Here is a 25447-nt window from a genome sequence, read left to right on the forward strand (position 1 = left end):
TGCTGAAAAATCAGCTGATAATCTTATGGGATTTCCCTTGTATGTTATTTGTTGCTTTTAAAATTTTCTCTTTATCTTAATTTTTGTCAGTTTGATTACTATGTGTCTCAGCATGTTCCTCCTTTGCTTGATCCTGTATGGTACTCTCTGTGATTTCTGGACTTGGGTGATTGCTTCCTTTCCCATGTTAGGGATGTTTTCAGCTATTCTCTTTTCAAATATCTTCTCAGGTCCTTTCTTTCTCTCTCCTCTTTCTGGGATCCCTATAATGTGAATATTGCTGCATTTGACATTGTCCCAGAAATCTCTTAAACTGTCCTCATTTTTTTCATTCTTTTTTTCTTTATTCTGTTCCATGGCAGTTATTTCCACCACTCTGTCTTCCAGCTCATGTATCCCTTCTTCTGCCTCATTTATTCTGCTATTGATTCCTTCTGGCATATTTTTCATTTCAGTTATTGTATTCTTCAACTGTTCAGTTGTTCTTTATTTTTTCTAATTCTTTGTTAAAAACTTCTTACTCGGTGCATCCATTATTTTTGCAAGATTTTGGATCATCTTTATGATCATTACTTTGAATTCTTTATCTGGTAAATTGCCTACCTCCATGCCACTTAGTTGTTCTTTTGGAGTTTTATCTTATTCCTTCATCTGCAACATATTCCTCTGCTGTCTCACTTTTTCTAAACCTTGTATTTGTGTTTTTATGTATGTGGAAGGTTAGTTATATTTCTCCAGCTTGGTGAAGTGGCCATCTGTATGGGATGTGCTATATGCCCCAGTAGTACTCTCTCATCACCCATGGGCCAGGGACCAGCTGGTCCCAAGGTAGATTCTGACCTGTGTTTGCGAACTCAGTTCCACAGACTGTGGGACTGTATATTTCTTGCTTTTGGTGTCTGCCCCCTGGTGGGTGAGGCTGGTCTAGAGGTTCCTGCAGGCTTCCTGGTGGGAGAGACTGGTGCCTGCCCACTGGTGGGTGGAGTTGGGTCTTGGCCCTCTGGTGGGCACTGCCATGTCAAGGGAAGTGTCTAGAGGTGGCTGTGAGCTCAGGAAGTCTTTAGGCAGCCTGTCTGTTGATGGATGGGACTGTGTTCCTGCCCCGTTGGCTGTTTGGCCCGAAGTGTCCCAGCACTGGAGTCTACAGGCTGTTGAATTGGGCCAGGCCTTGGTGCTAATGTCCAAGCAAGATGTCAGCCTTCAGATGGGTACTCCTAGGTATGTTCACCTCCAGTTTTTATGTCCCAGGAAAACCACAGTTGCCCTCTGCCTCCTCAGGAAATGCTCCAAGACCAGCAAGTAGGTCTGCCCCAGGCTCCTATGAAGTCACTGCTTTTGCCCTGTGTCCCGGTGCTTGCAAGACCTTGTGTGTGTCCTCCAAGAGTAGAGTCTCTGTTTTCCCTCTGTTTTTTTATTTTGTTTTATATTAGTGTACAGCTGGTTAACAATGTTGTGTTAATTTTGGGTGTACAGCAGTGATTCAGTTATACATATACCTGTATCTATTCTTTTTAAAGTTCTTTTCCCACTTAGGTTATTACAAAATATTGAGCTATACAGTACTTTTTTCATTCTAATTTCTTTCTTTTAATTCTCCTCTGACTAGATAATATCAAACTATCTGTCTTCAAGCTCACAGATTCTTTCTTCTGCCTGATTGAGCATACTGTTGAAGCTGTCTATTGCATTTTTCATTTTATCCATTGTATTCATCTTCAGAACTTCTGTTTGGTTCATTTTTTAAAAATTTCTGTTTCTTTGTTGAGTTTCTCATTTTGTTCATGTATTGTTTTCCTGAGTACATTGATTTGTCTATCTGTGTTCACCTGAATCTCATTAAGCATCCTTAAAATTATTATTATTATTAATTTTACACACAAAAATTCAAGCTGGTTGTTACCTATAGGCGAACAGGAGGGGCTGTGTTGGATTAGAAAAGTACGCACAGGGGCTTTTGGGGTTCTGGTTATTTGGTTACATAGAATTTCACTTTATAATAATTGAACACAATGCAGATATGCATTTTATACTTTTCTCAATGTACAGTTCACAAGTGTCTAAAATATAAAACTTTTATGAGTTTTAAAATTGTACAACAATGATGTCAAATTATACATATCCTTTTGAAGCCCAATGTTATTCAGGTTTTTTATTTTGGCTTTGATTTTGGCTTTATCTGGCTTGATACATGTCAATCTAATTTATTCGTTTTCATTGCTTTCTAGGATCATATGCATAAGCCAGAGTTTACACTTTCATTCTCTAACTGAGCAAGCATTATTTCATTTTTATGTTTTGCAATTAAAACAGTACAGTAGAGAAAACTTGGTACTTTCCTCCTTATGCTCAAGCAAGAAGGTTTCTAGTAGAGTCGAATGGACTTGAAATTGCTGAGTCACAAGGACTGTACATCTTCAACTCCATTAGATCCTGTCAAATTGCTCCTGGAAGTAATTGCATCATCTGACCCTCAGAATAATTCCTGGTCCCTACACGTTCCCCAGTATTTGCTATTACCAAACTTTTCAGCCTTTGCACATATGCTGGCTATGAGATGAATCCCCTTGGTGCTTTAACTTGCATCTTCCCAGTTACTAGTAATGTTGAGCATCTTTTCTTGTGTGTCTTGACATTTCTGGATCCTCTTTTGTGAACCATCTGTTCTTATCCCTTGCCCATTTTCAATTGAGCTGTTTCTCTTTTTCTAATTGGCATGTAGGAGTTCTTTATATTTTGAATTCTTTTTCAGATAACTCACAGATCTCCATTTCTTTGGGGTCAGTTATTGGAGTATTATTTTGTTCCTTTAGTGCTATCACATTTCCTTACTTTTTCATGTTTCTGATGGGTTTGTATTGATGTCTGTGCATTTAAGGGTGCACTCACCTCTTCCATTCTTTTTGGACTGGCTACAGTGGTGAAAGACTTTCACCTGGAGGTAGCTTTAAAAGGCACCAGCTGGGTAGGATGCAGCATCCTTGGTTCCTGAGGAGGCACAGTGGCATAATCTCCATGCTGCTCCATTGGCAGACATTGCCATTGGCCAGACTGTGGGGGTCTTCTGTGGCCAAGGCTGCAGAGGACCTGCAGGTGGCAATGACAGATAGGGCTATTGGAATCTTCAGAGGCTAAGGCTACTGGGGTCTTCCTGTTCTCGCCCCTTATTTTTTTGCCCATGGGAGGATGTTCTAGCTGAGGAGATCTTTCTCAATGTCTGGTCTAGCATGGTGACACACAGAGCCCTCAGAGCCAATGCCTGAGGATCCAGTGCACATGGGACTAACACAGCACCTGGGTCCTGGAGCACAGGTGCACTTACTGCAGCTATATCACTGGTTTCTAGGGTGTGGGCATGTGTAGATATCCCATGGAACCGGTACCTGGGTCTCAGGGGCTCACCACTGTGACTCTGGCTGGTAGGGAGAGGGCAGAATGCAGCAGTGACACAAGCCATGAGATGACAAGTTACAATGGTGGCTTGAGCCCAGGGGCCAGGGTACAGTAGTAGCATAGCCTGGGGATGATGGGTCAAAGTTTCAACTCTGGCCCCAGGGGGAAGTTGCAGGATAGCAGTAACACAACTCTGGTAGTAGTCTGTTAATGCTGTGTGTTGGGATCCAGGGACCTGGGCACAGGGCAGTGACAGCACAATGCTGGCAATGATGGTCAGAGCTGTGACCTGGAACCCAGGGGATGGGGCTCAGGGCAGTGGCTACCTAGTCCCAGCTATCACGTGTCAGAGCCCTAACCTGAAACCTGAGGGGAGAGCTTAGGTCAGTGGTAACACACCTGGGAATGATGTTTCAAAGTGTTGATCTGGGATGGGGGTCCGTGGAAAGCTCAGGGTAGAGGTAGCCTGGTTTTAGAAGTGATGGGCCAGAGCCACAACCTGGAATCCAGAGTTCAGGGTTCAGGGCAGTGGAGCCCACCTCAGCAATGACAGTTCAGAGTCTTGACCTCGGATGGCGGTGTGTGGCCCAGGGCAGCAGCTGCATCCCATGCAGTGAAGATCCAGAGCCACAACCTGGAATGCAGTGGGTGGGTCCCAGATGGCAGCATCAGGACCCTGATAATGGAGGTCTAAGAGTGACTTGGGACCCAAGAGGTGGGGCTCAGGGCAGTTTTAGCACCATTGGCAATGATGATTCAGAGCCTTGTCCTGAACCTGGTGGGTGGGACTCAGGGCAACAGCAGCAAAGCCTGGATAATGGCAGCCAAAGTGTGACTTATAACCAAGGGGGCTAGGCCAGGGCAGAAGAGGCTTTCCTGGTGAAGGTGGGACAAAGTCTTGACTGTAGCCAGGGGAGGGTGAAGAGCAGAGGCAGCTCCAATCTCGTATATGGCAAGATGCCGTGGCATCTGATTCCTAAGAGTGGTGCACAGCAGCAGCTGGGGACCCTGAGGTCAAGTCTCACCTCAGTGACAGCTCCAGGGAGTAGAGATGCAGAGGGGGCCACTCCATTTCATCAACTGACATCAGAATCAGGGAAGACTGTGGGAGACCTCTGTAGCAAAAGCTGCAAATGTTCACAGTGGTGAGGCTTGCTGGGGTTCTCCTGCCCTCCTTCTCCCTGTGTGGTGAACTTCCTCAGAGGTGATTCTTCCAGGTTCAGAGCAGGTCCTGACTGGGAGATGAGGTGACATAGGTAGCATGCTTCCTGTACTTTTCTATGTGGCCATCCTTGATTTTTGAGCTCCTCAGGTTTTTGCTACTGCTTCTTTGTTTTCAAGAGCTTTTGCTTAGCTGTTTTCTTCAGTTTGTAGTTATTTATTTTTTTATGGATTTGTGTGTGTATATCTGTGTGTGTGTGTGTGTGTGTGTGTGTGTGTGTGTGTGTAAGGGGGAGATGAGCTTTGAGACCTCTCCATCTTGTTGACATTACCTTCTGCATAGTAATTTTGAATTTTCTTTATTTTTAAAAGCTGTTCTCCCCCAGGAGATATACAGTATTAGGGAAAATGCCATCCTTTTAATGAAGTAAATTTATCTTCTCTTTGGGTTGTTTTATGAACTGTATCAGCAACTCCACATGTGTGCCTCTTCTGCTCCCCTGTGACATAAACACATAAGGGTCCTTCCTCAATGTAGTTGAACTAATACTATTACTTATTACTTACCCTGAACTTAATCACTTGGTGAGCTTAACTTTTCCCATAGCATAGAAGTGTATGTCTTTCAAAGGTGTCTCATTACATTTTCAGGAGTTTGGGGGAAAAGGAATGATCAACCTCAGTGTATGCTGAGCTTTACCATTTACAAAGCAATTTTATGTTTATTATCTTATTTACTTATTTCTTCCAAAAGCATTATAAGTTGGGGAATTATTTCTATTTCACATGCAAGGAAATAGATCACATGATCAGTTAGTGGCAGAGTCAGGACTAAAACTCTGTTCATTTGACCCTAGTTCTTTGGATGTACCACTATTCTATTTTTAAGACTAGAAAAATGACTAAACTTGCCTAACCTATAGATACTGTATTAGTAACATCATTTTCATTTTAAATGATGCATTATTAACATCATATTTAGTCCAGCCAATAATGACAGATATAAGGCAAAACAAGCATGGTTATCGCATCAGTCTCATCAACTTAATAAGCATGTGGCTTTAAACAATCCCTTTCTTTTGTTGGTGTCTTAGGTTGTCCATCTGTAAAATGAAGGGAAATAATTATATGATCTCTAAGGTCCTCCATAATCCTGACATACTATGATTCTTTGTTGTTTCCCCAGACTATTTTTGATGGGTACAAACTACAGAATCTTCAGCTTGTTGCACTTCAGTTATTTAAGAAGAAAGAGTTCTAACTTGGGTTCTAGATTAAACAAGATTCCAGCTCCCCCTGCAATAATTTACCACATAAGAAGAAAAATTTATCAGTAATCAAGTGCAAAATCATAGAGAAAGCTATTGAAAATTGTTTTGGAATGATATTTAGCATTGATTTTTGACTTAAATTTTAAAAGTTATTAGTGAAGAGTGCTGCTAACTATCAATACAGAGTCAGCAAGGGATGGAAATGCATCATCAAGGAAGTTATTATTTCAGTAAGAGAGGCAGCACAGTATATTGGCCTTATATTCAGGAATTCTGGATCCAAATTTTAACTTTTCCATGAACACTCAGTGTGGTTAAAACTTATGTTCAGGGACTTTACAATTCCCATCTATAAATCCACCTGGAGTGGATATCTCTGAAGCCCTTTATAGCTTGCTATGACTCTGTGAGGATTCTACTTTTTATCCCCTTCCAGTAATCAAAAAAATTGGCTTTTCATTCAATTCATAGACCTATTTCCCAGAAATCAAACTAGGCTAACCAGGGTCAAGATTCCCCGCAGTGAGAGTTAAGGGAAAATGAGAAAGAGGTTTTCACAAAATCAATTGAGCTCCCGTAGCCTCTCTCCCCACAGCCCATGTAAGATGGATTCAGAATATTGGTGATTAAGTCAAATATGAGCCAAGACCTGACAGGGTGTCTGTTTTTGTCTCTTCAGCATATTGATGTCAGTTTGTTAGCTCTGCACTACAGTTTCCTTCTTTCTTCCCCCTTCCAAATGAGGTATCTGTATAACTTCTGGTACTCTTCACTAAACCAGCCAATCACCTCTAGTCTTCACAGGTTTCCAGTGCTTTTTGACCAAAGCTTTCCTTATGGCTTTGGCTGATGGGGATGCCAATATTTTGTTGTGACTATTTACATTTGAATTATGCATTTGAGTACATAAACTACTATTTTACAAAAGAGAAAACAAACTTTGAATACTTCTAGATATTAAGTATTAAGTCTGGAAATTTTAATGTATTATTTAATATTGATACAACGTATCAGTGGAGTTATTTTAATTTTAAAGATGAGAAAGCTATTACTAGAGGTGTTACGTGACTTGCTTAAGGTCACTCAACTAATAAATTCAAATTCATGTCTCCAGACTTTTTAAGCCTAGGTACCTTTTTCATTCCACGCATATCTATTTTATCATTTGAGTCTCTCAGAACACCTGTAAGCAGGGGAGAGATTACCTGGTTTTACCTTTTTTTTCTGCTCTGTTTTTTTCTATAGGCACATAGTTGATGCTCATTAAAGATGCATTGAGTGATTATATGAATTGAATTAGGTTTATGAACTAAGGAATTTGGGTTCAAAATGACTTTTCAAAGTTTATCAGCTAGGGAGTGGCAGTTTAGAGTGAGAACTATTCAATTCAGATGTTCCTACTATTTTGGCGGGAAGACGTATTGACTGCCTCTCAAGATTCCTTCTAACTGTTAACCTGTCTCTTATTGCCCCGATTAACTGGATGCTATGAATAGTTATTATACACCTATTAATGGCAACCTTCTGGGTCCAAAGTAAGAATGGGTAAAACTGAGACCTATAGGACTATAATTTGCTTAGTTGTCTACTTACTCCAAATCACAAATACAGCTGGCACTAGGATGTAGGATTCCTGACTTCTAGATTATTACTTGATTCTACACCATGCTTCTTGACCCTTGGCAACAGCCATTTCCTTCAGTATATCTCTCTTTCCCCAAAACTACCCAGGGCCTTTCTTTATTTCTAGTCCCGTCAAACCACACCAAGCTCCTCCTCATGAAGTGAAAGCATTAGTCACAGCCTTGGCCTGATTAGGTGATTAGTAAAGTGCCTACTGCTTGGAAAGGCTTGCAGAAGGCATCCACACTGGATAAGCAGAAGGTAGCTGAGGGTCTCTAGAAAAATCAGAAAATTTGGATTATAGTTCTGTCTCTGACCCTTACTAGCAATACGACTGTGGGAAAATTTGGTGTTCTCTCTGAGCTTATTTCCCCATGTATGAAATGAAAGAGATTAGGAATCTCTTAAGAGTTCTTGTAGCTTTAACATTTAATGGACTGCTATTGCTTTGTTGCCCTACCTCCATAGGGTGAGAGATAGGTAGATTACATGTAATTCAGAGGTCTTTCTCGCTCTGTTATCCTGTGAACCTGTGTTTCTATAGGCTAGAAAAGGGGTAAGATAACAAAATTTTCCTTTTTTTTTTTGAGGCCCTTTTGTTCATGAAACAAAATGTGATAAATCAACTTTATGCCAGGTATTCCCACAGGTGTCCTGCCCAAGATTTCTACTGGTGTTTCTCCACTGCTGGGTTGGGGCTGGACTGTATGTTTGGTAAGGCTCATGCCAAAGTGCTTGCTGGTTTGGTTGAGGTACAAAGCTATTTAATTGGCCCAGTCTACTGATTGACATTTTCTTGAATTAAAGTGTTAGACATTTAATTGTTTGCTATTAAGAACTATTATTTTGTGTCTCTTTTTCTTCCACCGCCTCAGACTCTCTCCGAAGCATGCTCCAGATATTCCTGATGACAGCACTGACAACATCACTATATTCACCAGAATCTTGGATCGTCTTCTGGATGGCTATGACAACCGACTGCGACCTGGGCTTGGAGGTCAGTTATTGTTTCAAGATCTTCTTGGCTATTGTCATCTAAAAAGATTCTTAAGGTACCTTCAATAGTGTCTTGATCAATGAGGTTAGTGTAAAGCTGAGTTTCTTCCCTCTGAGCACTGGAAATTAGTTCTAATCCTTCATTTCAATGGTCAATCTCTCTGGTCTGGTTTTGGACGGTTCCAAATTTCACTTAGGTAAATGCCTATAGGGTATTAAACCACAACATTTGGCCACACCCATTTCTGGTAATAAAATACCAATCCCTGCCTGGATGGCAGGTATGTCCCAGGAAGAGCTGGGAAACATGTCTTTGTTCTAAAAACCCTGAGCACATATCAGCCTGATATTCCAAAGAGGAGAAATCTGATGGCTAGATGGGATCTCAGTTTAGTATGATCAGCAATATGATCGCAATGAAGTAAATGCATTATAATACCTCATGGACCATATTGAAAGGGCAAGTATGCCAATGTATTTATGTTGTTTTCCTGAACCATTTGAGAATTAGATGCAGATATCATAACCCTTTATCCCTAAATACTTCAGTGTGTATTTTCTTAGAACAAAGAAGTTATTTTATAAAATTACAATGAAATTATAAATTCAGAAAATGTGACCTGACATAACACTATTTTCTAATCTGTAGTTCATATTCAACTTTTGCCAATTATCTACATTTATTATATGATATTCTATTGTAATAAAACCCTTTCCTTCTCTTTAGTTAATTAGGTAACTATCAGCATGAACAGATGGATTCTTATTTTATTCAATGAATTGTAATCCATTAATATTATTATATATTATTATCTATTTTGATTACAATGTTTGTTCATAATTTCCCATGTTTTCTTAGTGGGAGCCTATTCAAGCTGACTTTTGATATATTCTCATTTTTGAGCACTTTTTGACTTTATGGTATAACATTATATTCCAGACTTAACTTGTACTCTCCCTTATTCAGCCTTATAATCAATCATTTTTTCCAAGAAGAAACAGGATCTTTTTGTGTGGGAAATTATATTTAAAATCCAACTTCTGTGTGCTAGGTATTTTCATTGCTACTGGGTGTCATTTGCTTCTAGGACCTTTCAGTGGACAGAATTGAGAAAATAGAAAATTACATATATACATATACACACACCTGTATATATTCATATATATATATATACATATAGACATATATACAAATATGTATATAAATGTAGACACATATGTGTATGTGCATGTGTAATGAGTCTATAATGATACCACTAATTCCAATCGAACGAATTATTCTTCATTGATTTACTAATTTGTTTTATTCTACAATATACATAAAATAGTAAATAGTGTTAGAATTACTATACCTATACCACTATAATAAACTCACTTATTAATGAAAGTTAAAGATATGTTTGCATGGTCTTTTTTTGGTGTTGTTTTTTATTTTTTATTTTATTCATTTATTTTTCTGTGGTATGCGGGCCTCTCACTGTTGTGGCCTCTCCCGTTGTGGAGCACAGGCTCCGGATGCGCAGGCTCAGCAGCCATGGCTCATGGGCCTAGCTGCTCTGCGGCATGTGGGATCCTCCCAGACCAGGGCATGAACCCATGTCCCCTGAATCGGCAGGTGGACCCTCAACTACTGCGCCATTAGGGAAGCCCGGTGTTGTTTGTATTTAGATGAAGGCTATATGGCTCTTGCTTTAGTATAAATAATAGATTGGAACAGGACAGTATTGGAGGAAGAGAAGACCAGCCACAAATTGATTTCAGTTGTCCAGGATGAAGGTGATGATTGTGGGAATGTAGAGAATTTGATGACTGATTAAATTATGGGATTAGTGGGAAAGGGAGGAGAAAATGATAACCTCTAAGTTCCTGGTTTAGATGACTGAGTGGTGCCATTTTCTAAAATAAGGAATATTGGAGGAGGAACAGTAGTATTTTGTTTTATTCTGTTTCTTTTGGAGTTTGGTTGGAACAAAGAAGGTAGAGGAAGGAGGTGGAAATTAGTTGTAGACATGCAGAGTTTGAGTACCCATGAAAAATATGCATGGAGCCTTTTGCTCTGGCTAACTTGGAGTAACAGGAACCAGATTTATCTTCTTAAAAGACAACTAGGAAATGAACAAACATAGTATATAGGAGTTATCAGAAATTGAACAAAGGCAGCATAGGACAGTGATTCTTTAAAGAAGGGAAACAAACAAGCTGAGCCATAGGATTATATCACCTTACTGCCTCAATAAATTTCAGGCTGCAGTGTAGGGAGGGAGAATCTACATAGTGTCTGGTGGACTCCCTCAGTTGATGAGAAAGAGTTCTGAATTTGGGGTGGCCAAGATGGCTAAAATTTGTAGGGCAGAGAAGAAGCAAGAGGTGCATGGATAAGTGAGAGTTGTGCAGAGGGAAAGATCGAGAAATCTGCTGAGAATTTCCCTCAAGTTTTCAGGTAAGTACCGCTCAGCTCATGCATATAAGGAAACAGCCCACGGTTGAGGAAAGGACCACTGGACTACAGCATATGGGAATAACTTGTGTTCCCACCAACCAGAGTGGAAAAACTTGCAACATCTGGGGTTAGGGTAGGGTACTCAGAACAATATGGCTTCAGTGGCATGGCAAAACCATCCCCAAACAAAGGCTGTTCTGGTCCCAACTAACAAAGCTTAAAAGCAAGCTTGAAAAGTAAATATCAAAATGTTTTCAGACCATTATCTCAGAACAAAGTTTAAGAATATTTACACAAGGTGAATGTACAATGGCTGGTATCTAGTCAAAAATTACCAGACATGTAAAGAAGCAAGAAAATACAACCCCAAAAGGCAGAATAACCAATCAATAAAAACAGATGCATAAATGGCACAGATGAATTAGTAGATAAGTATATGAAAATAGATATGTCTAAATTCCATATGTTCAAAAGTAGAGGAAAATATTGGCATGTTGAGTAGAGACATGTAAGTTAAAAAACAAAAACAAATTGAACTTCTAGGTATAAAAAGCACAATATCTGAGGTGAAATATATACCAGATGGGACTAATAGCAGATTAGACACTGAGGAAGAAAAGATTGATGAGCTTAAAGACATAGCGATGGTAGCTAGCAAAAATGAAACACAGAGGGAAGAAAAGACTGAAAAAGTAAACAGGACATCAGTGTACTGTGGGATAGCTTCAAGTGGCCTAATATAAATGTAACTGGATTATCTGAAGGGAGAGGCAGAAAATGTCTTTGAAGAAAATCTAGTCAAAAATATTCTAAATTTGATGAAAATTATAATCTGCCAAAACCATGTTCAACAAACAAGAAATATGAAGAAAATTACACCAAGGGAAATTATCAAATTGCTTAGAACTAGCGATAAAGAGAAAATCTTAAAAGCAAACATAGTGAAACAGAACATTTATATACACAGGGTAAATTTTAGAAAGACAGCATGCTTCTCGTCAGAAACAGGGAAGCAAGAAGGTAGTTAGCAACAGCTTTAAAATACTAAAAATGTCAATCTAGGATTCTGTACCAGAGATAAATTTTAAAAACATAGGTAAAATAAATACATTTTCTGACATTTAGAGGTTAAAAAATTCATCACCAGCAGGTCTGTACTGCAAGAAATGTTAAGGGAAATGTGTCAGGCAGAAGGAAAATGATGCTAGATAGAAATATGGATCTATAGGACTTCCCTATTGGTCCAGTGGTTAAAACTCCATGCTCCCAATGCAGGGTGCCTGGGTTCAATACTGGGTCAGGGAACTAGATCCCTCATGCCACAACTAAGACCCCATATGCTGGAACTAAGAATCAGCACAGCAGAATAGAATAGAATAGAATAGAATAGAATAGAATAGAATAGAATAGATTAGAATAGAATAGAATAGAATAAAATAGAATAAAATAAAATAAAATAAAATAAAATAAAATAAAAATTAAATAAATAAATAAAATTAAAATGGATGTATAAAAAGGAAGGAAGAGGAACAAAAATGGAAAATATATGGGTAAATATGATTCTTTTTTTCTAAATATCTTTAATAAATAACTACCTAAAGCAAAAATAATAACATTGTATTATGTGGTTTATAATGTATATGTGAGGAAAATGTATGACAACAACAGCACAAAGACGAGAAGATGAAATGGAAATACACTGCACAGGATGTGATATGATATTATTACTTGTAGGTAGATTGTAATAAATTAAGAATGTGTACTGTAGAACTTAAAAATTATAGATAATAAAGCAAGGAAGTTTATAAAATGGATAATAAAAACAATAGGAAGACAGAAAAAGAAAAATGTAACAAAGAATAGATGAAACACATGGAAAACCAATAGCAACCATATTAATCAGCATATTAAATATAAATAATCTAAACATCTATTTTAAAAGGCAGAGATGGTCAAACTAGATAAAAAGAAAGACCCAAAATTGGTCCCTGAGAGAAACCCACTTTTTTTTTTAACATCTTTATTTGAGTATAACCATTTTACAATAGTGTGTTAGCTTCTCCCCCACAACAATGTGAATCAGCCACACATATACACATGTTTCCATATCTCCTCCCCCCTACGTCACTCTCCCTCTCACCCTCCCCATCCCACCCCTCCAGGTGGTCACAAAGCAGAGAGGTGATCTCCCTGTGCCATGCGGCTGCTTCCCACTAGCTATCTAATTTACATTTGGTAGTGTATATATGTCCCTGCCACTCTCTCACTTCGTCACAGCCCACACTTCCCCCTCCCCATATCCTCAAGTCCATGCTCTAGTATGTCTGTGTTTTATTCCCATCCTACCACTAATCTCTTCATGACATTTTTTTTCTTAGAGTCCATATATATGTGTTAGCATACGGTATTTGTTTTTATCCTTCTGACTTACTTCACTCTGTATGACAGACTCCAGGTCTATCCACCTCACTACAAATAACTCAGTTTCATTTCTTTTTATGGCTGAGTAATATTCCATTGTATATATGTGCCACATCTTCTTTATCCATTCATCTGTTGATGGACATTTAGGTTGCTCCCATGTCCTGGCTATCGTAAATAGAGCTGCAATAAACATTTTGGTACATGACTCTTTTTGAATTATGGTTTTCTCAGGATATATGCCTAGTAGTGGGATTGTGGGGTCATATGGTAGTTCTGTTTGTAGTTTTTTAAGGAAGCTCCATACTGTTCTCCATAGTGGCTGTATCAATTTACATTCCCACCAGCAGTGCAAGAGAGTTCCCTTTTCTCCACACCCTCTCCAGCATTTATTGTTTCTAGAGTTTTTGATGATGGCCAATCTGACTGGTGTGAGGTGATATCTCATTGTAGTTTTGATTTGCATTTCTCTAATGATTAATGATGTTGAGCATTCTTTCATGTGTGTGTTGGCCATCTGTATATCTTCTTCGGAGAAATGTCTATTTAGATCTTCTGCCCATTTTTGGATTGGGGTGTTTGTTTTTTTAATGTTGAGTTGTATGAGCTGCTTGTAAATTTTGGAGATTAATCCTTTGTCAGTTGCTTCATTTGCAAATATGATAAAGGTGTCACTACAAAAAGAGAATGTAACATTTGTTAACATATATTCACCTAATATAGGAGCACCTAAATATATAAAGCAAATACTAACAGACATAAAGGGAGAAACTGACAATTATACAATAATAGTAACACCCCACTTACATCAATGGACTGATCATCTAGAGAGAAAACCAATAAGGAAACAGTTGCCTTAAATGACATATTAGTCCGGTTGTGTCTTTAGCTCTGAAGTGTGTCTCTTATAGGCAGCAAATAGATGGGTCTTGTTCTTATGTCCAATTGGCCCGGCCACCCTATGTCTTTGATTGGAGCATTTAGTTCATTGACATTTAAAATGAATATTGATAGGTATGTACTCATTGCCATTTTGTTACTTGTTTTCTGGTTGTGTTTGTAGTTCTTTTCTGTTCTTATTTTAGTCTCTTTTCTTGTGGTTTGATGATTTTCTTTAGTGGTATGCTTGTGTTCCTTTCTTTCTAGTTTTTGTGAATCTATTGTAGGTTTTTAGTTTCTGTTTACCATACAATTCATATGTGTGACTTATATCTACATGTTTTAAACTGATAATCATTTAATTTCAAACACATTCTAAAAAAATCTATATTTTTTACTCCCCTCCCCATGTTTTGTGTTTTTGATGTCATATTTTACATCTTCATGTTTATCCCTTAACAGTTTTTTTTTGTAGTTATACTTAATTTTACAGTTTTTGGCTTTTAATCTTCATACTAGCTTATTTAAGTGGTTGATCCATAGCCTTTACTATTTATTTGCCTTTAGTATTCAGATATTCTTTCCTGTAAATTCTTACTTCTTGTAGCTTTACCTTTCCCACTTAGAGAAGACCTTTTAACATTTCTTTTAGGGTCGGTTTAGTAGTGATGAACTCTTTTAGTTTTTGCCTGTCTAGGAAATTCTTTATCTTTCCTTCAATTCTGAATGATAACCTTGCTGGTTAGAGTGTCCTAGTTTGTAGGGTTTTTTTCTTTTAGAGGTTGAAATATATCATGCCATTCCCTTCTGGTCTGCAAAGTTTCTGATGAAAAATCAGCTGATGGCCTTATGTGGGTTCCCTTGTATGTGACTCTTTGTTTTTCTCTTGCTGCCTTTAATATTCTCTCCATATATTTATCTTTTGCCCTTTTAATTATGATATGTCTTTTGTGTGTCTCTTGGGTTCATCTTGTTTGGGACTGTGTGTCCTTTACCTGGATATCTGTTTCCTCTTCAGGTTAGAGAAATTTTCAGCCATGATTTAATCAAATACATTTTCTACCCCTTTATCTCTCTCTCCTTCTTCTGGGAACCCTATAATGTAAATGTTAGTATGCTTGATGTTGTCCCAGAGGTACCTTAAGCTATCCTCATTTTCTTAAATTTGTTTTTCTTTTTGCTGTTCCAATTGGGTGATTTCCACTATTCTACCTTCCAGATCAATTATGCTTTCTTCTGTATCACCTAGTCTGCTGTCAATTCCTTCTAGTGTGTTTTTCCTTTCAGTTACTGTATTATTCAGCTCTGACTGGTTCTTTTTTATATTTTCTAGTTTTTGTTGAAGTTCTCACTCTGGTCATGTATTCTTTTTCAAGTTCAGTTAGCATTCTTATTACTATTGGTTTGAACTGTTTATCAGGTAAATTATTTACCTCTGTTTCATTAAGGTTTTCTTTTTTCAGGGTTTTATCTTGTTCTTTCATTTGAAACATATTCCACTATCTTCTCATTTTGTTTAACTTTCTTTCTTTGTCTCTATGAAATCAGGTGAAACAGTTACCTATCCCAGTCTTGAATGTGTATCCTTGTGTGGGATCATCCTTATGCAGTCTGTGTATGCTCAGTGGCTTTGGTGTGAAAGGTGGACATGTGGTGAGGACAGGCTGCATATTCCCCTGGGGTGCACTATCAGCTACTGCCTTGGTGGAAGGTAGGACTGGATTTGGAGTGCCTGGAGCCAGAGCTAGGTGTGAGCTGGGGATTCTCCTAGGCTCAGTGGTAGTGGTACTATGGGGGGTGGGGCTGGGGCCCAAGGGGGCTGGGGCATGAATCCTGATGGAGTTGGGCTTCTCCCAAGTGTGATAGCAGTCTCTGTCTTTATTGGGGATGTGGCGAGGATCTGAGGACTTGGAACTGCACTTCTAGCTGATTCCACTTTTTCCCCAGTGTGTGTACCTAGGTTAGAGGCTGGGTTGAGGCAGGAAGGGTTGTAGCTCCACTACTGAGCTGCTTCCATTCCTTTCCCAGTGTGCTCACACACGTACATGCTAGCAGTGGTGGTCTCTGCCCAAGCCAGAGGCAGAGTCAGGAACTGTGCTGGTTCTGTTCCCTCACAAGTGTCCATGCATGCATACATGCGCGCGCGTGCGCGCGCGCGCGCACACACACACACACACACACACACACACACACGCTGGCAATGGCTGTCTCTACCTTGGACAGAGGCAGGGCTGAGGCCTGAGCTGGCTCTGTTCCCTCCAGACATGCATGGTCCACCTTAGCAAGGAGCAGTGCTGAAGCACGATGGGCTGGAGCAGGAGCCTGGTGCAGTCTGGGGTGTGTGCTGGGGCAGTCCTGGCTGGCCAGCCAGATCGCAATTCAGTTTTCAATCTGATGCCTCTGTGCTAGGACTGGGAGCAAGCAAGTGATGTGCATGTGCTCTTGAATAGTGGAGTCTTCGTTTCATGCAGTCCTCCGATAAGTCACACTGATTTCCAAACCAGCTAAGGGGGCTCTTTTTCCCACTGTTGGTCCTCAAGGTTGGGGTTGCATAATACATAGCTTGAACCCCTTGCTCTCCAGGGAGAATCCCTAAGCCTGTGATTTCCCCCTGTTCTTCTGGGTCACCCATTGAGATTGCAGGACCCAACCAGCTTGCTACTTTTCCCTTCCTACCAGACTGAGTGTGGTTCGTTCTTTACAGCCTTGCTTGTAGAAGAGCCATTCTACTAGTTTTTGAGTCATTCTCAGTGAGTGTTGCTCTATATGTAGTTGTAGTTTTGATATATATCTGAGGGGAGGTGAGTTTAGGGTCTTTCTACTCCACTGTCTTGATCCTCTAGAAAATCCATTTTTAAACTCAACTTTACAATAATAGCTCTTGCAATTGCTTGCCATTTCTATACATAAGTTATCTTCAGTTATCTTTTATAGTCTTTCTTTTAATGGATCTGAGACCTACCGGTTACTACAAATTTGCTCCTAATATAGCACCTTCCTGCTATAACTCTTCTCTAGACCATTTCTTTCCTGGGATCCTATTAGTGTAGAGAAGTAGAGAGCTACCAACCAGTGTTAAAGAAGGCATGGGTCTAGATAGTTGGAATATACGTAAGGCAGGACTGCAGAGATTGAATTCTATCTCTGACTTTAGCACCAAGTTATCACATAACATCAAATAAGTGCCTTGTCTTATAGCACAGCAGTTTCCCCACTTATCACATAAAAATTTTTTTTCTGATAGCAAAAATACATAAGTAACTTAAAATTCACTTTTAAATAACCAGAACAATGTTTCTATGTCATGGTGGTCATTTAGGGCGTCCAGATGGTCACCACTATCTCTGAAAACATGGCAGGATGGAATAACTACAGGAGGCATTAAAATAGACCCTGGGAAGAACTTTTGAAGTATCAGGATATTACCCTTTATGCCCCTCTAATGAGGCTATATAGACATAGTTAGCATTAATTTATTAGTCAAACTCTGGTGGGATTTCCCAGTGGGATTTAATCAGACCTATCTTGCTTTCTCTCACTGGAATTCTTTGGCTTTAGCTACAAATAGTCAGCAATCTGGAAGCCTTCACACTGAAAGAGGAGGCATGAGGCAAAGCAATGAGTGGACAGAGTCTCTCCTGTCATCCAATCCAAACTACCATCTTTTCAAGTCAGTATAACAGATTTTGGAAATGATTTCTAAGAGAAGTAGTGCTAGCTACAGAGTGGACAATAACATGGTTCTATGCTCTATCTCCTTTGTTCTTCCCCTTCCCCAGCAAGTTACCTGAAGGCAGAAACCGTGTTCTGTTAATTGTTCTCTTCCCCTGGAGTACTGAGCACAGAGTTTTGCCCATAGAAGAGATATAGGGAAAACGATGAATGGGATATAATTGATGTGATCCCATAGGCCTTGATTTTTGTCTCTGCTTTCTTTTCTCGTGATTCATATATTTTGGTTGGGCACAAAGTTATTATACAGATAGTTCTCTCATTTTTCTTTTGTGACATCAACTTCCCATTCTGCCTCACTTACCAAGGGTTGAAAACAGATTTCTTGTACCTGACCCCTCGCTGTTTTCTGTCTTGGACGCTTTGTCATTTCACTGTGTGAACGGTGGATGGCAAGGTTCCAAATCAGCAGGAATACCTGCTTTTGACTAGTTCCTATTCACTGTGCTCAACTTTCTTCAAGAGCTCAGGATAAAATTGTGATCTCTCACTCTTTTGTCTGATCTCCTGTTTGTGCTAGTGTCTTTCATTTGATTATCATCTTTTGATTTCATGCTTAATTCTTTTGCCTTCTTTCTCTTCTCTTAGTCATTAATCTCTCTGTTCCTCTTCTTTGAGTGCTTCAGCACTCATCATAGAGGCCTCCCTATGTTTTGGTCTAGTAGAAGTACCATCAGCAGTTTAGAAGCCCAGCGATGGCTTTATTCATGTTATGTCCTTAGTTTAGCATGCACCCATAACTCTCTACAGTTCAAGGTCTTATTCTTTCTTCAAAACTTAAATACCATTTCCATCATGAAGTCTTCAAGCATGGGCTAGAAGACCTGAATTTATAACTTTATTTTGGCTCATTCTAGATGAGTGACCTTAAGAAAGTCATTTGACCTCTCTAAGCCATCATGTCCCACCTTTGGCAACAAAATGAGGGTAACCAAAACACATGATAGCTGCTCAGGAAACTTAACTCCTCTTCCAAGTCCAATCCAGTAACAAATTCTGCCATCAAAACATCCCAAAATCTGACCAGTTCCCATCACCTCTATTGCTACCAGCTTGGTGTGAGCCACCATCATCTATCACCTGAATTATTACACAAGCCTCCTCTTGCTCAGATGTCACCTGCTCAATGAGCCCTTTTTTTGCAATTGTATTTAAAATTTCTCATCCAAATTCCAGCTTTATTTTCCCTATAGCAACTATTGCATTACTATAGTTTACAAATATTTTATCTACTTTCCCCCACTTGAATGTAAGTTTTAGGAGTGCAGGGATTTTTTGACTTTTTGATTCACTGCTGAATTACCAAATACTACCTAGTCCATAGTAAGTCCTCAATATTTGTTTAATGAATGAATACTTACCTCACAGGTTTATTGTGAGAAGCAAATGAAATAATATATACAAAAGTGTTTTCTAAAATTAAACACTATAAATATGAGTTATCATTTTTATTGTTTCCCTCAGTAGGAAATGACCGCTGCTTATCCAAACCTCATGTCTTTAGTAGGATCTGTGTAGCATTTACTTCTTTGCCTTTGGCAGGGGGGTTAGTTATTTAGGCGTCTGTATCATGGTTTTTCTCTCTCTGGAAAAAGTGAGGGCTCAGTGTTTCAAACTGAGGCTGGAATTCTTGGTGTCAAAGCTAGGTGGGGAATGGCTAACTTTAGGACTGCTGAATGTGCACATAAGAAATATCTGAAAGAAAATACTCAGGAGTGAAAATGGCAGTGAGAGCCCAAGCAGACAATCCAACTGGTGCAGACTATGCCAAGAGTAATAAACCAGTTACCAGGCAACAGTATGGAAATCATAAGAGCAGTGCAAGAAAAGTAGATTTGCTGAATGAGAAAAGAAGGAAAGGTAGAATATAGAACCTGGAGAGTTTTCTGAGTTATTGTTGCAAAGCTACACAGATATACTATGTATTACCTTTGGCTTTGCCTATGGGAGCTATTCACCGTTCTAAGCTGGTTCAGTACCACCTCTCTGTAACCCTTGCCATAGGTGGAATAAGACCATTGTTTCCCTGGGGACACTAAGTGGAAGGCTTGGACAGTCTTTGGTACATTCTGAATGTGGGAGACATAGCACTGTGATGGCTTTTCTGGATGTATTCCACTGAACCAGGTATCAGAGCTGTTGAAGGCATTGTGTGTTTAATGACTCCTTTAAAAGATACTCCACTTTTCTGGATTATCTCAACTGATTCCTGAGAAAGAGACAGAATCTAGAAGAAGATAATAAAGAGTGGAAATGCCTGAAAGTCAGCTGTAGAGTCAGAAGGCAACTAGATTGATGATTACTGTAATCCTGAAGGGCACAAGGGAGTTAATTGTCATCCAGCTTTGAGGCTGGTAATTCGTATCTATTGAAAGGAGGACCAAGTGTCATCTTGTGCCTTTTCAAGTCCAGTATTGGCCAATATACTCCTTATCCTAACCACTAGTCCAGCAGATATAATGAAAGTTCTTCTGGGAAACCTGGCTTGCTAAGGGAATGACCAGCTATCAGAATGCCACTTGCAGTAGTCACTGTGAGGAAACCTACTGTTTTTATGGAAAGGTGTCTTTTGTCTGAAAGAGTGTAGGAGTGTAAACTGATCAGTGACAATATCACTGGGAGGTATAAGAAGTGTTGCAATTCTCAAAGACCCAGCTGATATGCTCAGAACTCAGAGGAGAATGCAGACAGAAATGAGGTAGCTTGGTTGTCCGTGGAGGTAGAAGAGCACTTTCTCAAACAGGATAAGAGTAAGCAGAAATGAGTGATGTCTTACCCCATTGGAATAAAAGGTCAGAGATTAAATCCAATAATGCTCAGGGAATATTGAGGGTTAGGGAAGGTTGCAATAAACTCTCAGGCCACAAAGGTGCCATAGATAGTGATATACTGTAAGGTGATGTTTCTGATTTGGGGCCACCAAAAGTCCCCGAAAGCCATACTCATTGTTATAAATGAGATTATTTGACTCAATAGAGTGGCATTGTGAAATGCCTAGATATAGGCTTCCTCTTTTAGAATATACATTGTTTGTTGGGTTTTTTTTGCACTCTATGCCTCCAAGTACTGTCTCTTATGTAAACCCGAGTATTTAGGTGATTCCACTGTGCATTGGTATGCCTCCTATGCATGCTAGACTACTTTAAGTAGACATGCAGGGTTAATACCAAATTTTCTATGACTACATAACAATCTGTCTCATCATCTTCAAGATTCTAGGAGAGGACATCATGAAGATTGTCAGTGGAGAAAGCTGAAGATTAAACCATCCATCAATAATATTGATCAAACCCAAGAATTGCTGAGTATATTTAGTTGAATGTGGATGGAAAGCCCTCACTACAGAATTACTGACATCTTGTTCAACATCACACAGAAACCGTGACAGATAAGATGTGGCTCAGAAATTCCATCTCAGGACTAACAAATATGTATTTCTTCTGGTTGGCCCAGAGAAGATGCTGACATAAGTAGTTAAAAATAATTTAAATCAGGTATTCAAGGGATTTTGAGTTTGAAATGACAAACAGGAAGCTGTTCAAATATACTATTGTATCAAGAGGCATTTAAAAAATATGGAGTCTATCAAGGTTAGAAAACAGCTGGGGCGTTACACAGATTCTTAGTAGCATACTCCTCCTGGTGAAGATCTATCGGGAAAACTGCCTTCCAATCATCACTTTTCCTCTTATGCATAAGATGACAAGTGCATTGAGATCAAAGTTGGTCAAGGACAGTTCACTTTGGAGTTTCTACAGGAGATGAGGTCCCAGAAGTGTTAGCAGAAGTGTAGTCACCTGCATATTCAGCATAGAGCCACTCACCATGGAGGTGGAAGGATATTGAACCCTGGGCCATAAATTTGGATATAGATCATTGGAGAGACCCCTGGTTTCAGAAAGTTGAGCCTAAGATGCTAAATCTACTGCTCAGTCTTATTTACGATGAGAATGGGGAAGTGAGAGGTAAGGAAAGTCAGGAAGCAGGTTCTCTGCTTCCAAATCTCTTAACACCTCTTTTTAATGGTATATTGGTCTAGAATCCTTTGCAGTAGGATAATAGGCAGAGCTGACCTAGCATGGGAACTTTGGTAGCAGAAGCCCAAAGTGAATTAGTGGTATAGGTCTTCTGGTACCTGCAGCCATAAAAGGCCAGGACCAAGAATAAATGCAGACATCAAATGACAAATAATAGCCTCCCAATATTATTATTGTTTTATTTGGTCATTTACTCATCCTTTAATGGGGATGGCTATCAGCAATATCTACTAGGGAGGTAGCCTTAGATTAGGTGGGGAACAGGGACAAGGTTTAGTCAATGAAGCTTGTTGGTATCTCTGAGTCTATCATTGATTTTACCTGACTCAAAACTCCATACTCAAGATCCTATACTATGAGTGCCCCTTTACAATTTCCAAGTACTTTTTTCACATCTAGCATCTGTTATCTAATTTAATTCTCACAATAGAACTGTGAGGAGAGATATTGATATCTGTATTTCACAGTGGTGGAACCTAAGACTAAAATGATTAAGGTAGTTTATTAGTCAATAAACAGTAGATCCAGGGCCCAATCTCAGGGCTGTTGGTTCCAAGTACAGGGTTCTTTCTTTCTCATCACTGCTATGTTTGAGAGAAATAGTGAAGCAGGGTAAAAATGAATAGCACACCCTCACAGCCCCAGTCTGCCAATCTGTGAATGTCAGGGTTTGGTGGGAGACAGTATGTTTTCTAACAAAGGGTACTGAAACAAGCCATAACTATTTCAAAGCTGGATGTCAATTTAGAGGATAGCCCCTTATAAGAAAATAAAAAAGAACAGGTTCTGGCTAATACTGATGTAAGAGGGAAAAAAATGAGAGTTTTCTGGTTTAACACTAAGATTAAGGAAGGACGGCTTGGCAGACAGTGTGTCTGGAAGATAAAATTCTTCTTAGTGGGGTCAAAAGGATAGGAAAACTGTGACAAAGACATGGGAGGAAAAACTGCTCATTTTGAGTTGCAAAGTGAAGATGTCTGATTTCAGGTAGAAAGACTGGGTTCTGCTCAGCTTAGCCAGGACCAACACATTACTGTATTCCACAACAAAGGGAATGAGACTACATCTCACTTGTAACACATTAATCTATAGTGATTGCAAAGGAGTCCCTATTGGAGATTTCTGAGGGAAATAAAGAATTTTATTCACCGAAAGATGCCGATTACAATATCATTAAGTCTAAATAGAACCACATTTCAAACACTGAATGGACTTGCTTGCACATGTCTCTTTGTGCACACGTGTAAGGATTTCTTTTGAATATAGATCTATCAGTGGAATAACTGTGTTATAAGATATACACATCTCAACTTTAGCAAATATTTCCAAATTGCTCTCCAAAATGGTTGTACCAATTTTCAATTCCTCCTAGCAGTGTATGAGAGTTCTCTTTGTTTCAGTTCTTAACCAGTACTCAGTACCATCATGCTCTTAAATTTTTGCCAGGCTGATAGCTGTGAATGGTACCTCTTTTAAAATTGCATTTCCCTCATTATCTAGTGATGTTGGATATCTTACATTCATTGGTTATTCAGATTCCTGCTTTCATGAATTATGTTTCCTATTTAGGTTAGTACATGTGCAATTAATGTTTATATGTGGTATGAGGTAGCAATGTACTTTTTATATATGGGTAACCTGTAGTCTGGCATATCTTTCAATAGTACATGTTTTTCTCACTGATATATAATGCCTGTCCTGCCATACATCAAGACTTCCTGTAGCCATAGGGCAGTTTCTGGGTGTACTGTTCTGTTTCATTAGTTTTGATGGACAGACTCATTTTATTTATTTATTATTATTTTTTAACATCTTTATTGGAGTATAATTGCTTTACAATGGTATGTTAGTTTCTGCTTTATAACAAAGTGAATCAGTTATACCTACACATATATCCCCATATCTCTTCCCTCTTGCATCTCCCTCCCTCCCACCTTCCCTATCCCACCCCTCTAGGTGGTCACAAGGCATCCAGCTGATCTCCTTGTGCGCCTGCTTCTCACTAACTATCTATTTTACATTTGGTAGTGTATACATGTCCATACCACTCTCTCACTTTGTCACAGCTTACCTTTCCCCCTCCCCACATCCTCAAGGCCATGCTCTAGTAGGTCTGCATCTTTATTCCCGTCTTGCCCCTAGGTTCTTCATGACCATATTTTTGTTTCTTTTTTAGATTCCATATATATGTGTTAGCATATAGTATTTGTTTTTCTCTTTCTGACTTACTTCACTCTGTATGACAGACTCTAGGTCCATCCACCTCACTACAAATAACTCAATTTTGTTTCTTTTTATGGCTGAGTAATATTCCATTGTATATATGTGCCACATCTTCTTTATCCATTCATCTGTTGATGGCCACTTAGGACAGCTACATGTACAAGAATGAAATCAGAGCACTCTCTAACACCGTACATAAAAATAAACTCAAAATGGATTAAAAACCTAAATGTAAGGCCAGACACTATCAAACTCTTAGAGGAAAACAGAGGCAGAACACTCTGACATAAATCACAGCAAGATCCTTTTTGACCCATCTCCTAGAGAAATGGAAATAAAAACAAAAATAAACAAGTGGGACCTAATGAAACTTAAAACCTTTTATGCAGCAAAGGAAACCATAAACAAGAAAAAAGACAACCCTCAGAATGGGAGAAAATATTTGCAAAGCAAGCAACTGACAAAGGATTAATCTCCAAAACATACAAGAAGCTCATGCAGCTCAATATCAAAAAAAACAAACAACCCAATCCAAAACTGGGCAGAAGACCTAAACAGACATTTCTCCAAAGAAGATATACAGATTGCCAACAAACACATGAAAGAATGCTCAGTATCATTAATCATTGTAGAAATGCAAATCAAAACTACAATGAGATATCATCTCATATCTGTCATAATGGCCATCACCAAAAAATCTACAAACAGTAAATGCTGGAGAGGGTGTGGAGAAAAGGGAACACTCTTGCACTGTTGGTGGGAATGTAAATTGATACAGCCACTATGGAGAACAGTATGGAGGTTCCTTAAAAAACTAAAAATAGAACTACCACGTGACCCAGCAATCCCATTATTGGGCATATACCCTGAGAAAACCGTAGTTCAAAAAGAGTCATGTACCACAATGTTCATTGCAGCTCTATTTACAATAGCCAGGACATGGAAAAAATATAGACTCATTTTAAATGGGAGTCTTTATGCTTTTTTTCACTTTGTTTAATTTTGGTCAAATTTTATATTTTTAAAAATTAATATGCAACTTACATACAGTATAATTCACTCTTTATGGTGTACTGTCATGTAACTAGCAATACAACCCAGGTAGAGAATATTTCTAGCAACTGGAAAAATCCCCTCATAGCTCTTCTGATAGGCTACTAATGGTATCATATTGTGGTTTTAAATTGCATTTCCTGATTCCATATCTTCATGTGCTGATTTGCCACCAGTCTATTTTCTTGGGTGAAATATCTGTTTAGGTCCTTTGCAAGAAT

The 25447-nt window shown here is 39.0% G+C and overlaps 1 protein-coding gene across 3 annotated transcripts in view; it reads left to right on the top strand.

Annotated features, from left to right (window-relative positions):
- Nucleotides 1–25447, top strand: part of GABRA3 (gamma-aminobutyric acid type A receptor subunit alpha3) — a 252191-nt gene that overhangs the window by 116264 nt on the left and 110480 nt on the right. For all 3 annotated transcript variants that reach the window (XM_067023166.1, XM_067023165.1, XM_059049636.2), the window contains exon 3: nt 8321–8442. In XM_067023166.1, the coding sequence (XP_066879267.1) occupies nt 8321–8442 (122 nt within the window). The remainder of the gene's footprint in view (nt 1–8320; nt 8443–25447) is intronic.

The sequence above is a fragment of the Kogia breviceps genome, chromosome X, assembly GCF_026419965.1.
Source record: "Kogia breviceps isolate mKogBre1 chromosome X, mKogBre1 haplotype 1, whole genome shotgun sequence".
NCBI lineage: Eukaryota > Metazoa > Chordata > Mammalia > Artiodactyla > Physeteridae > Kogia > Kogia breviceps.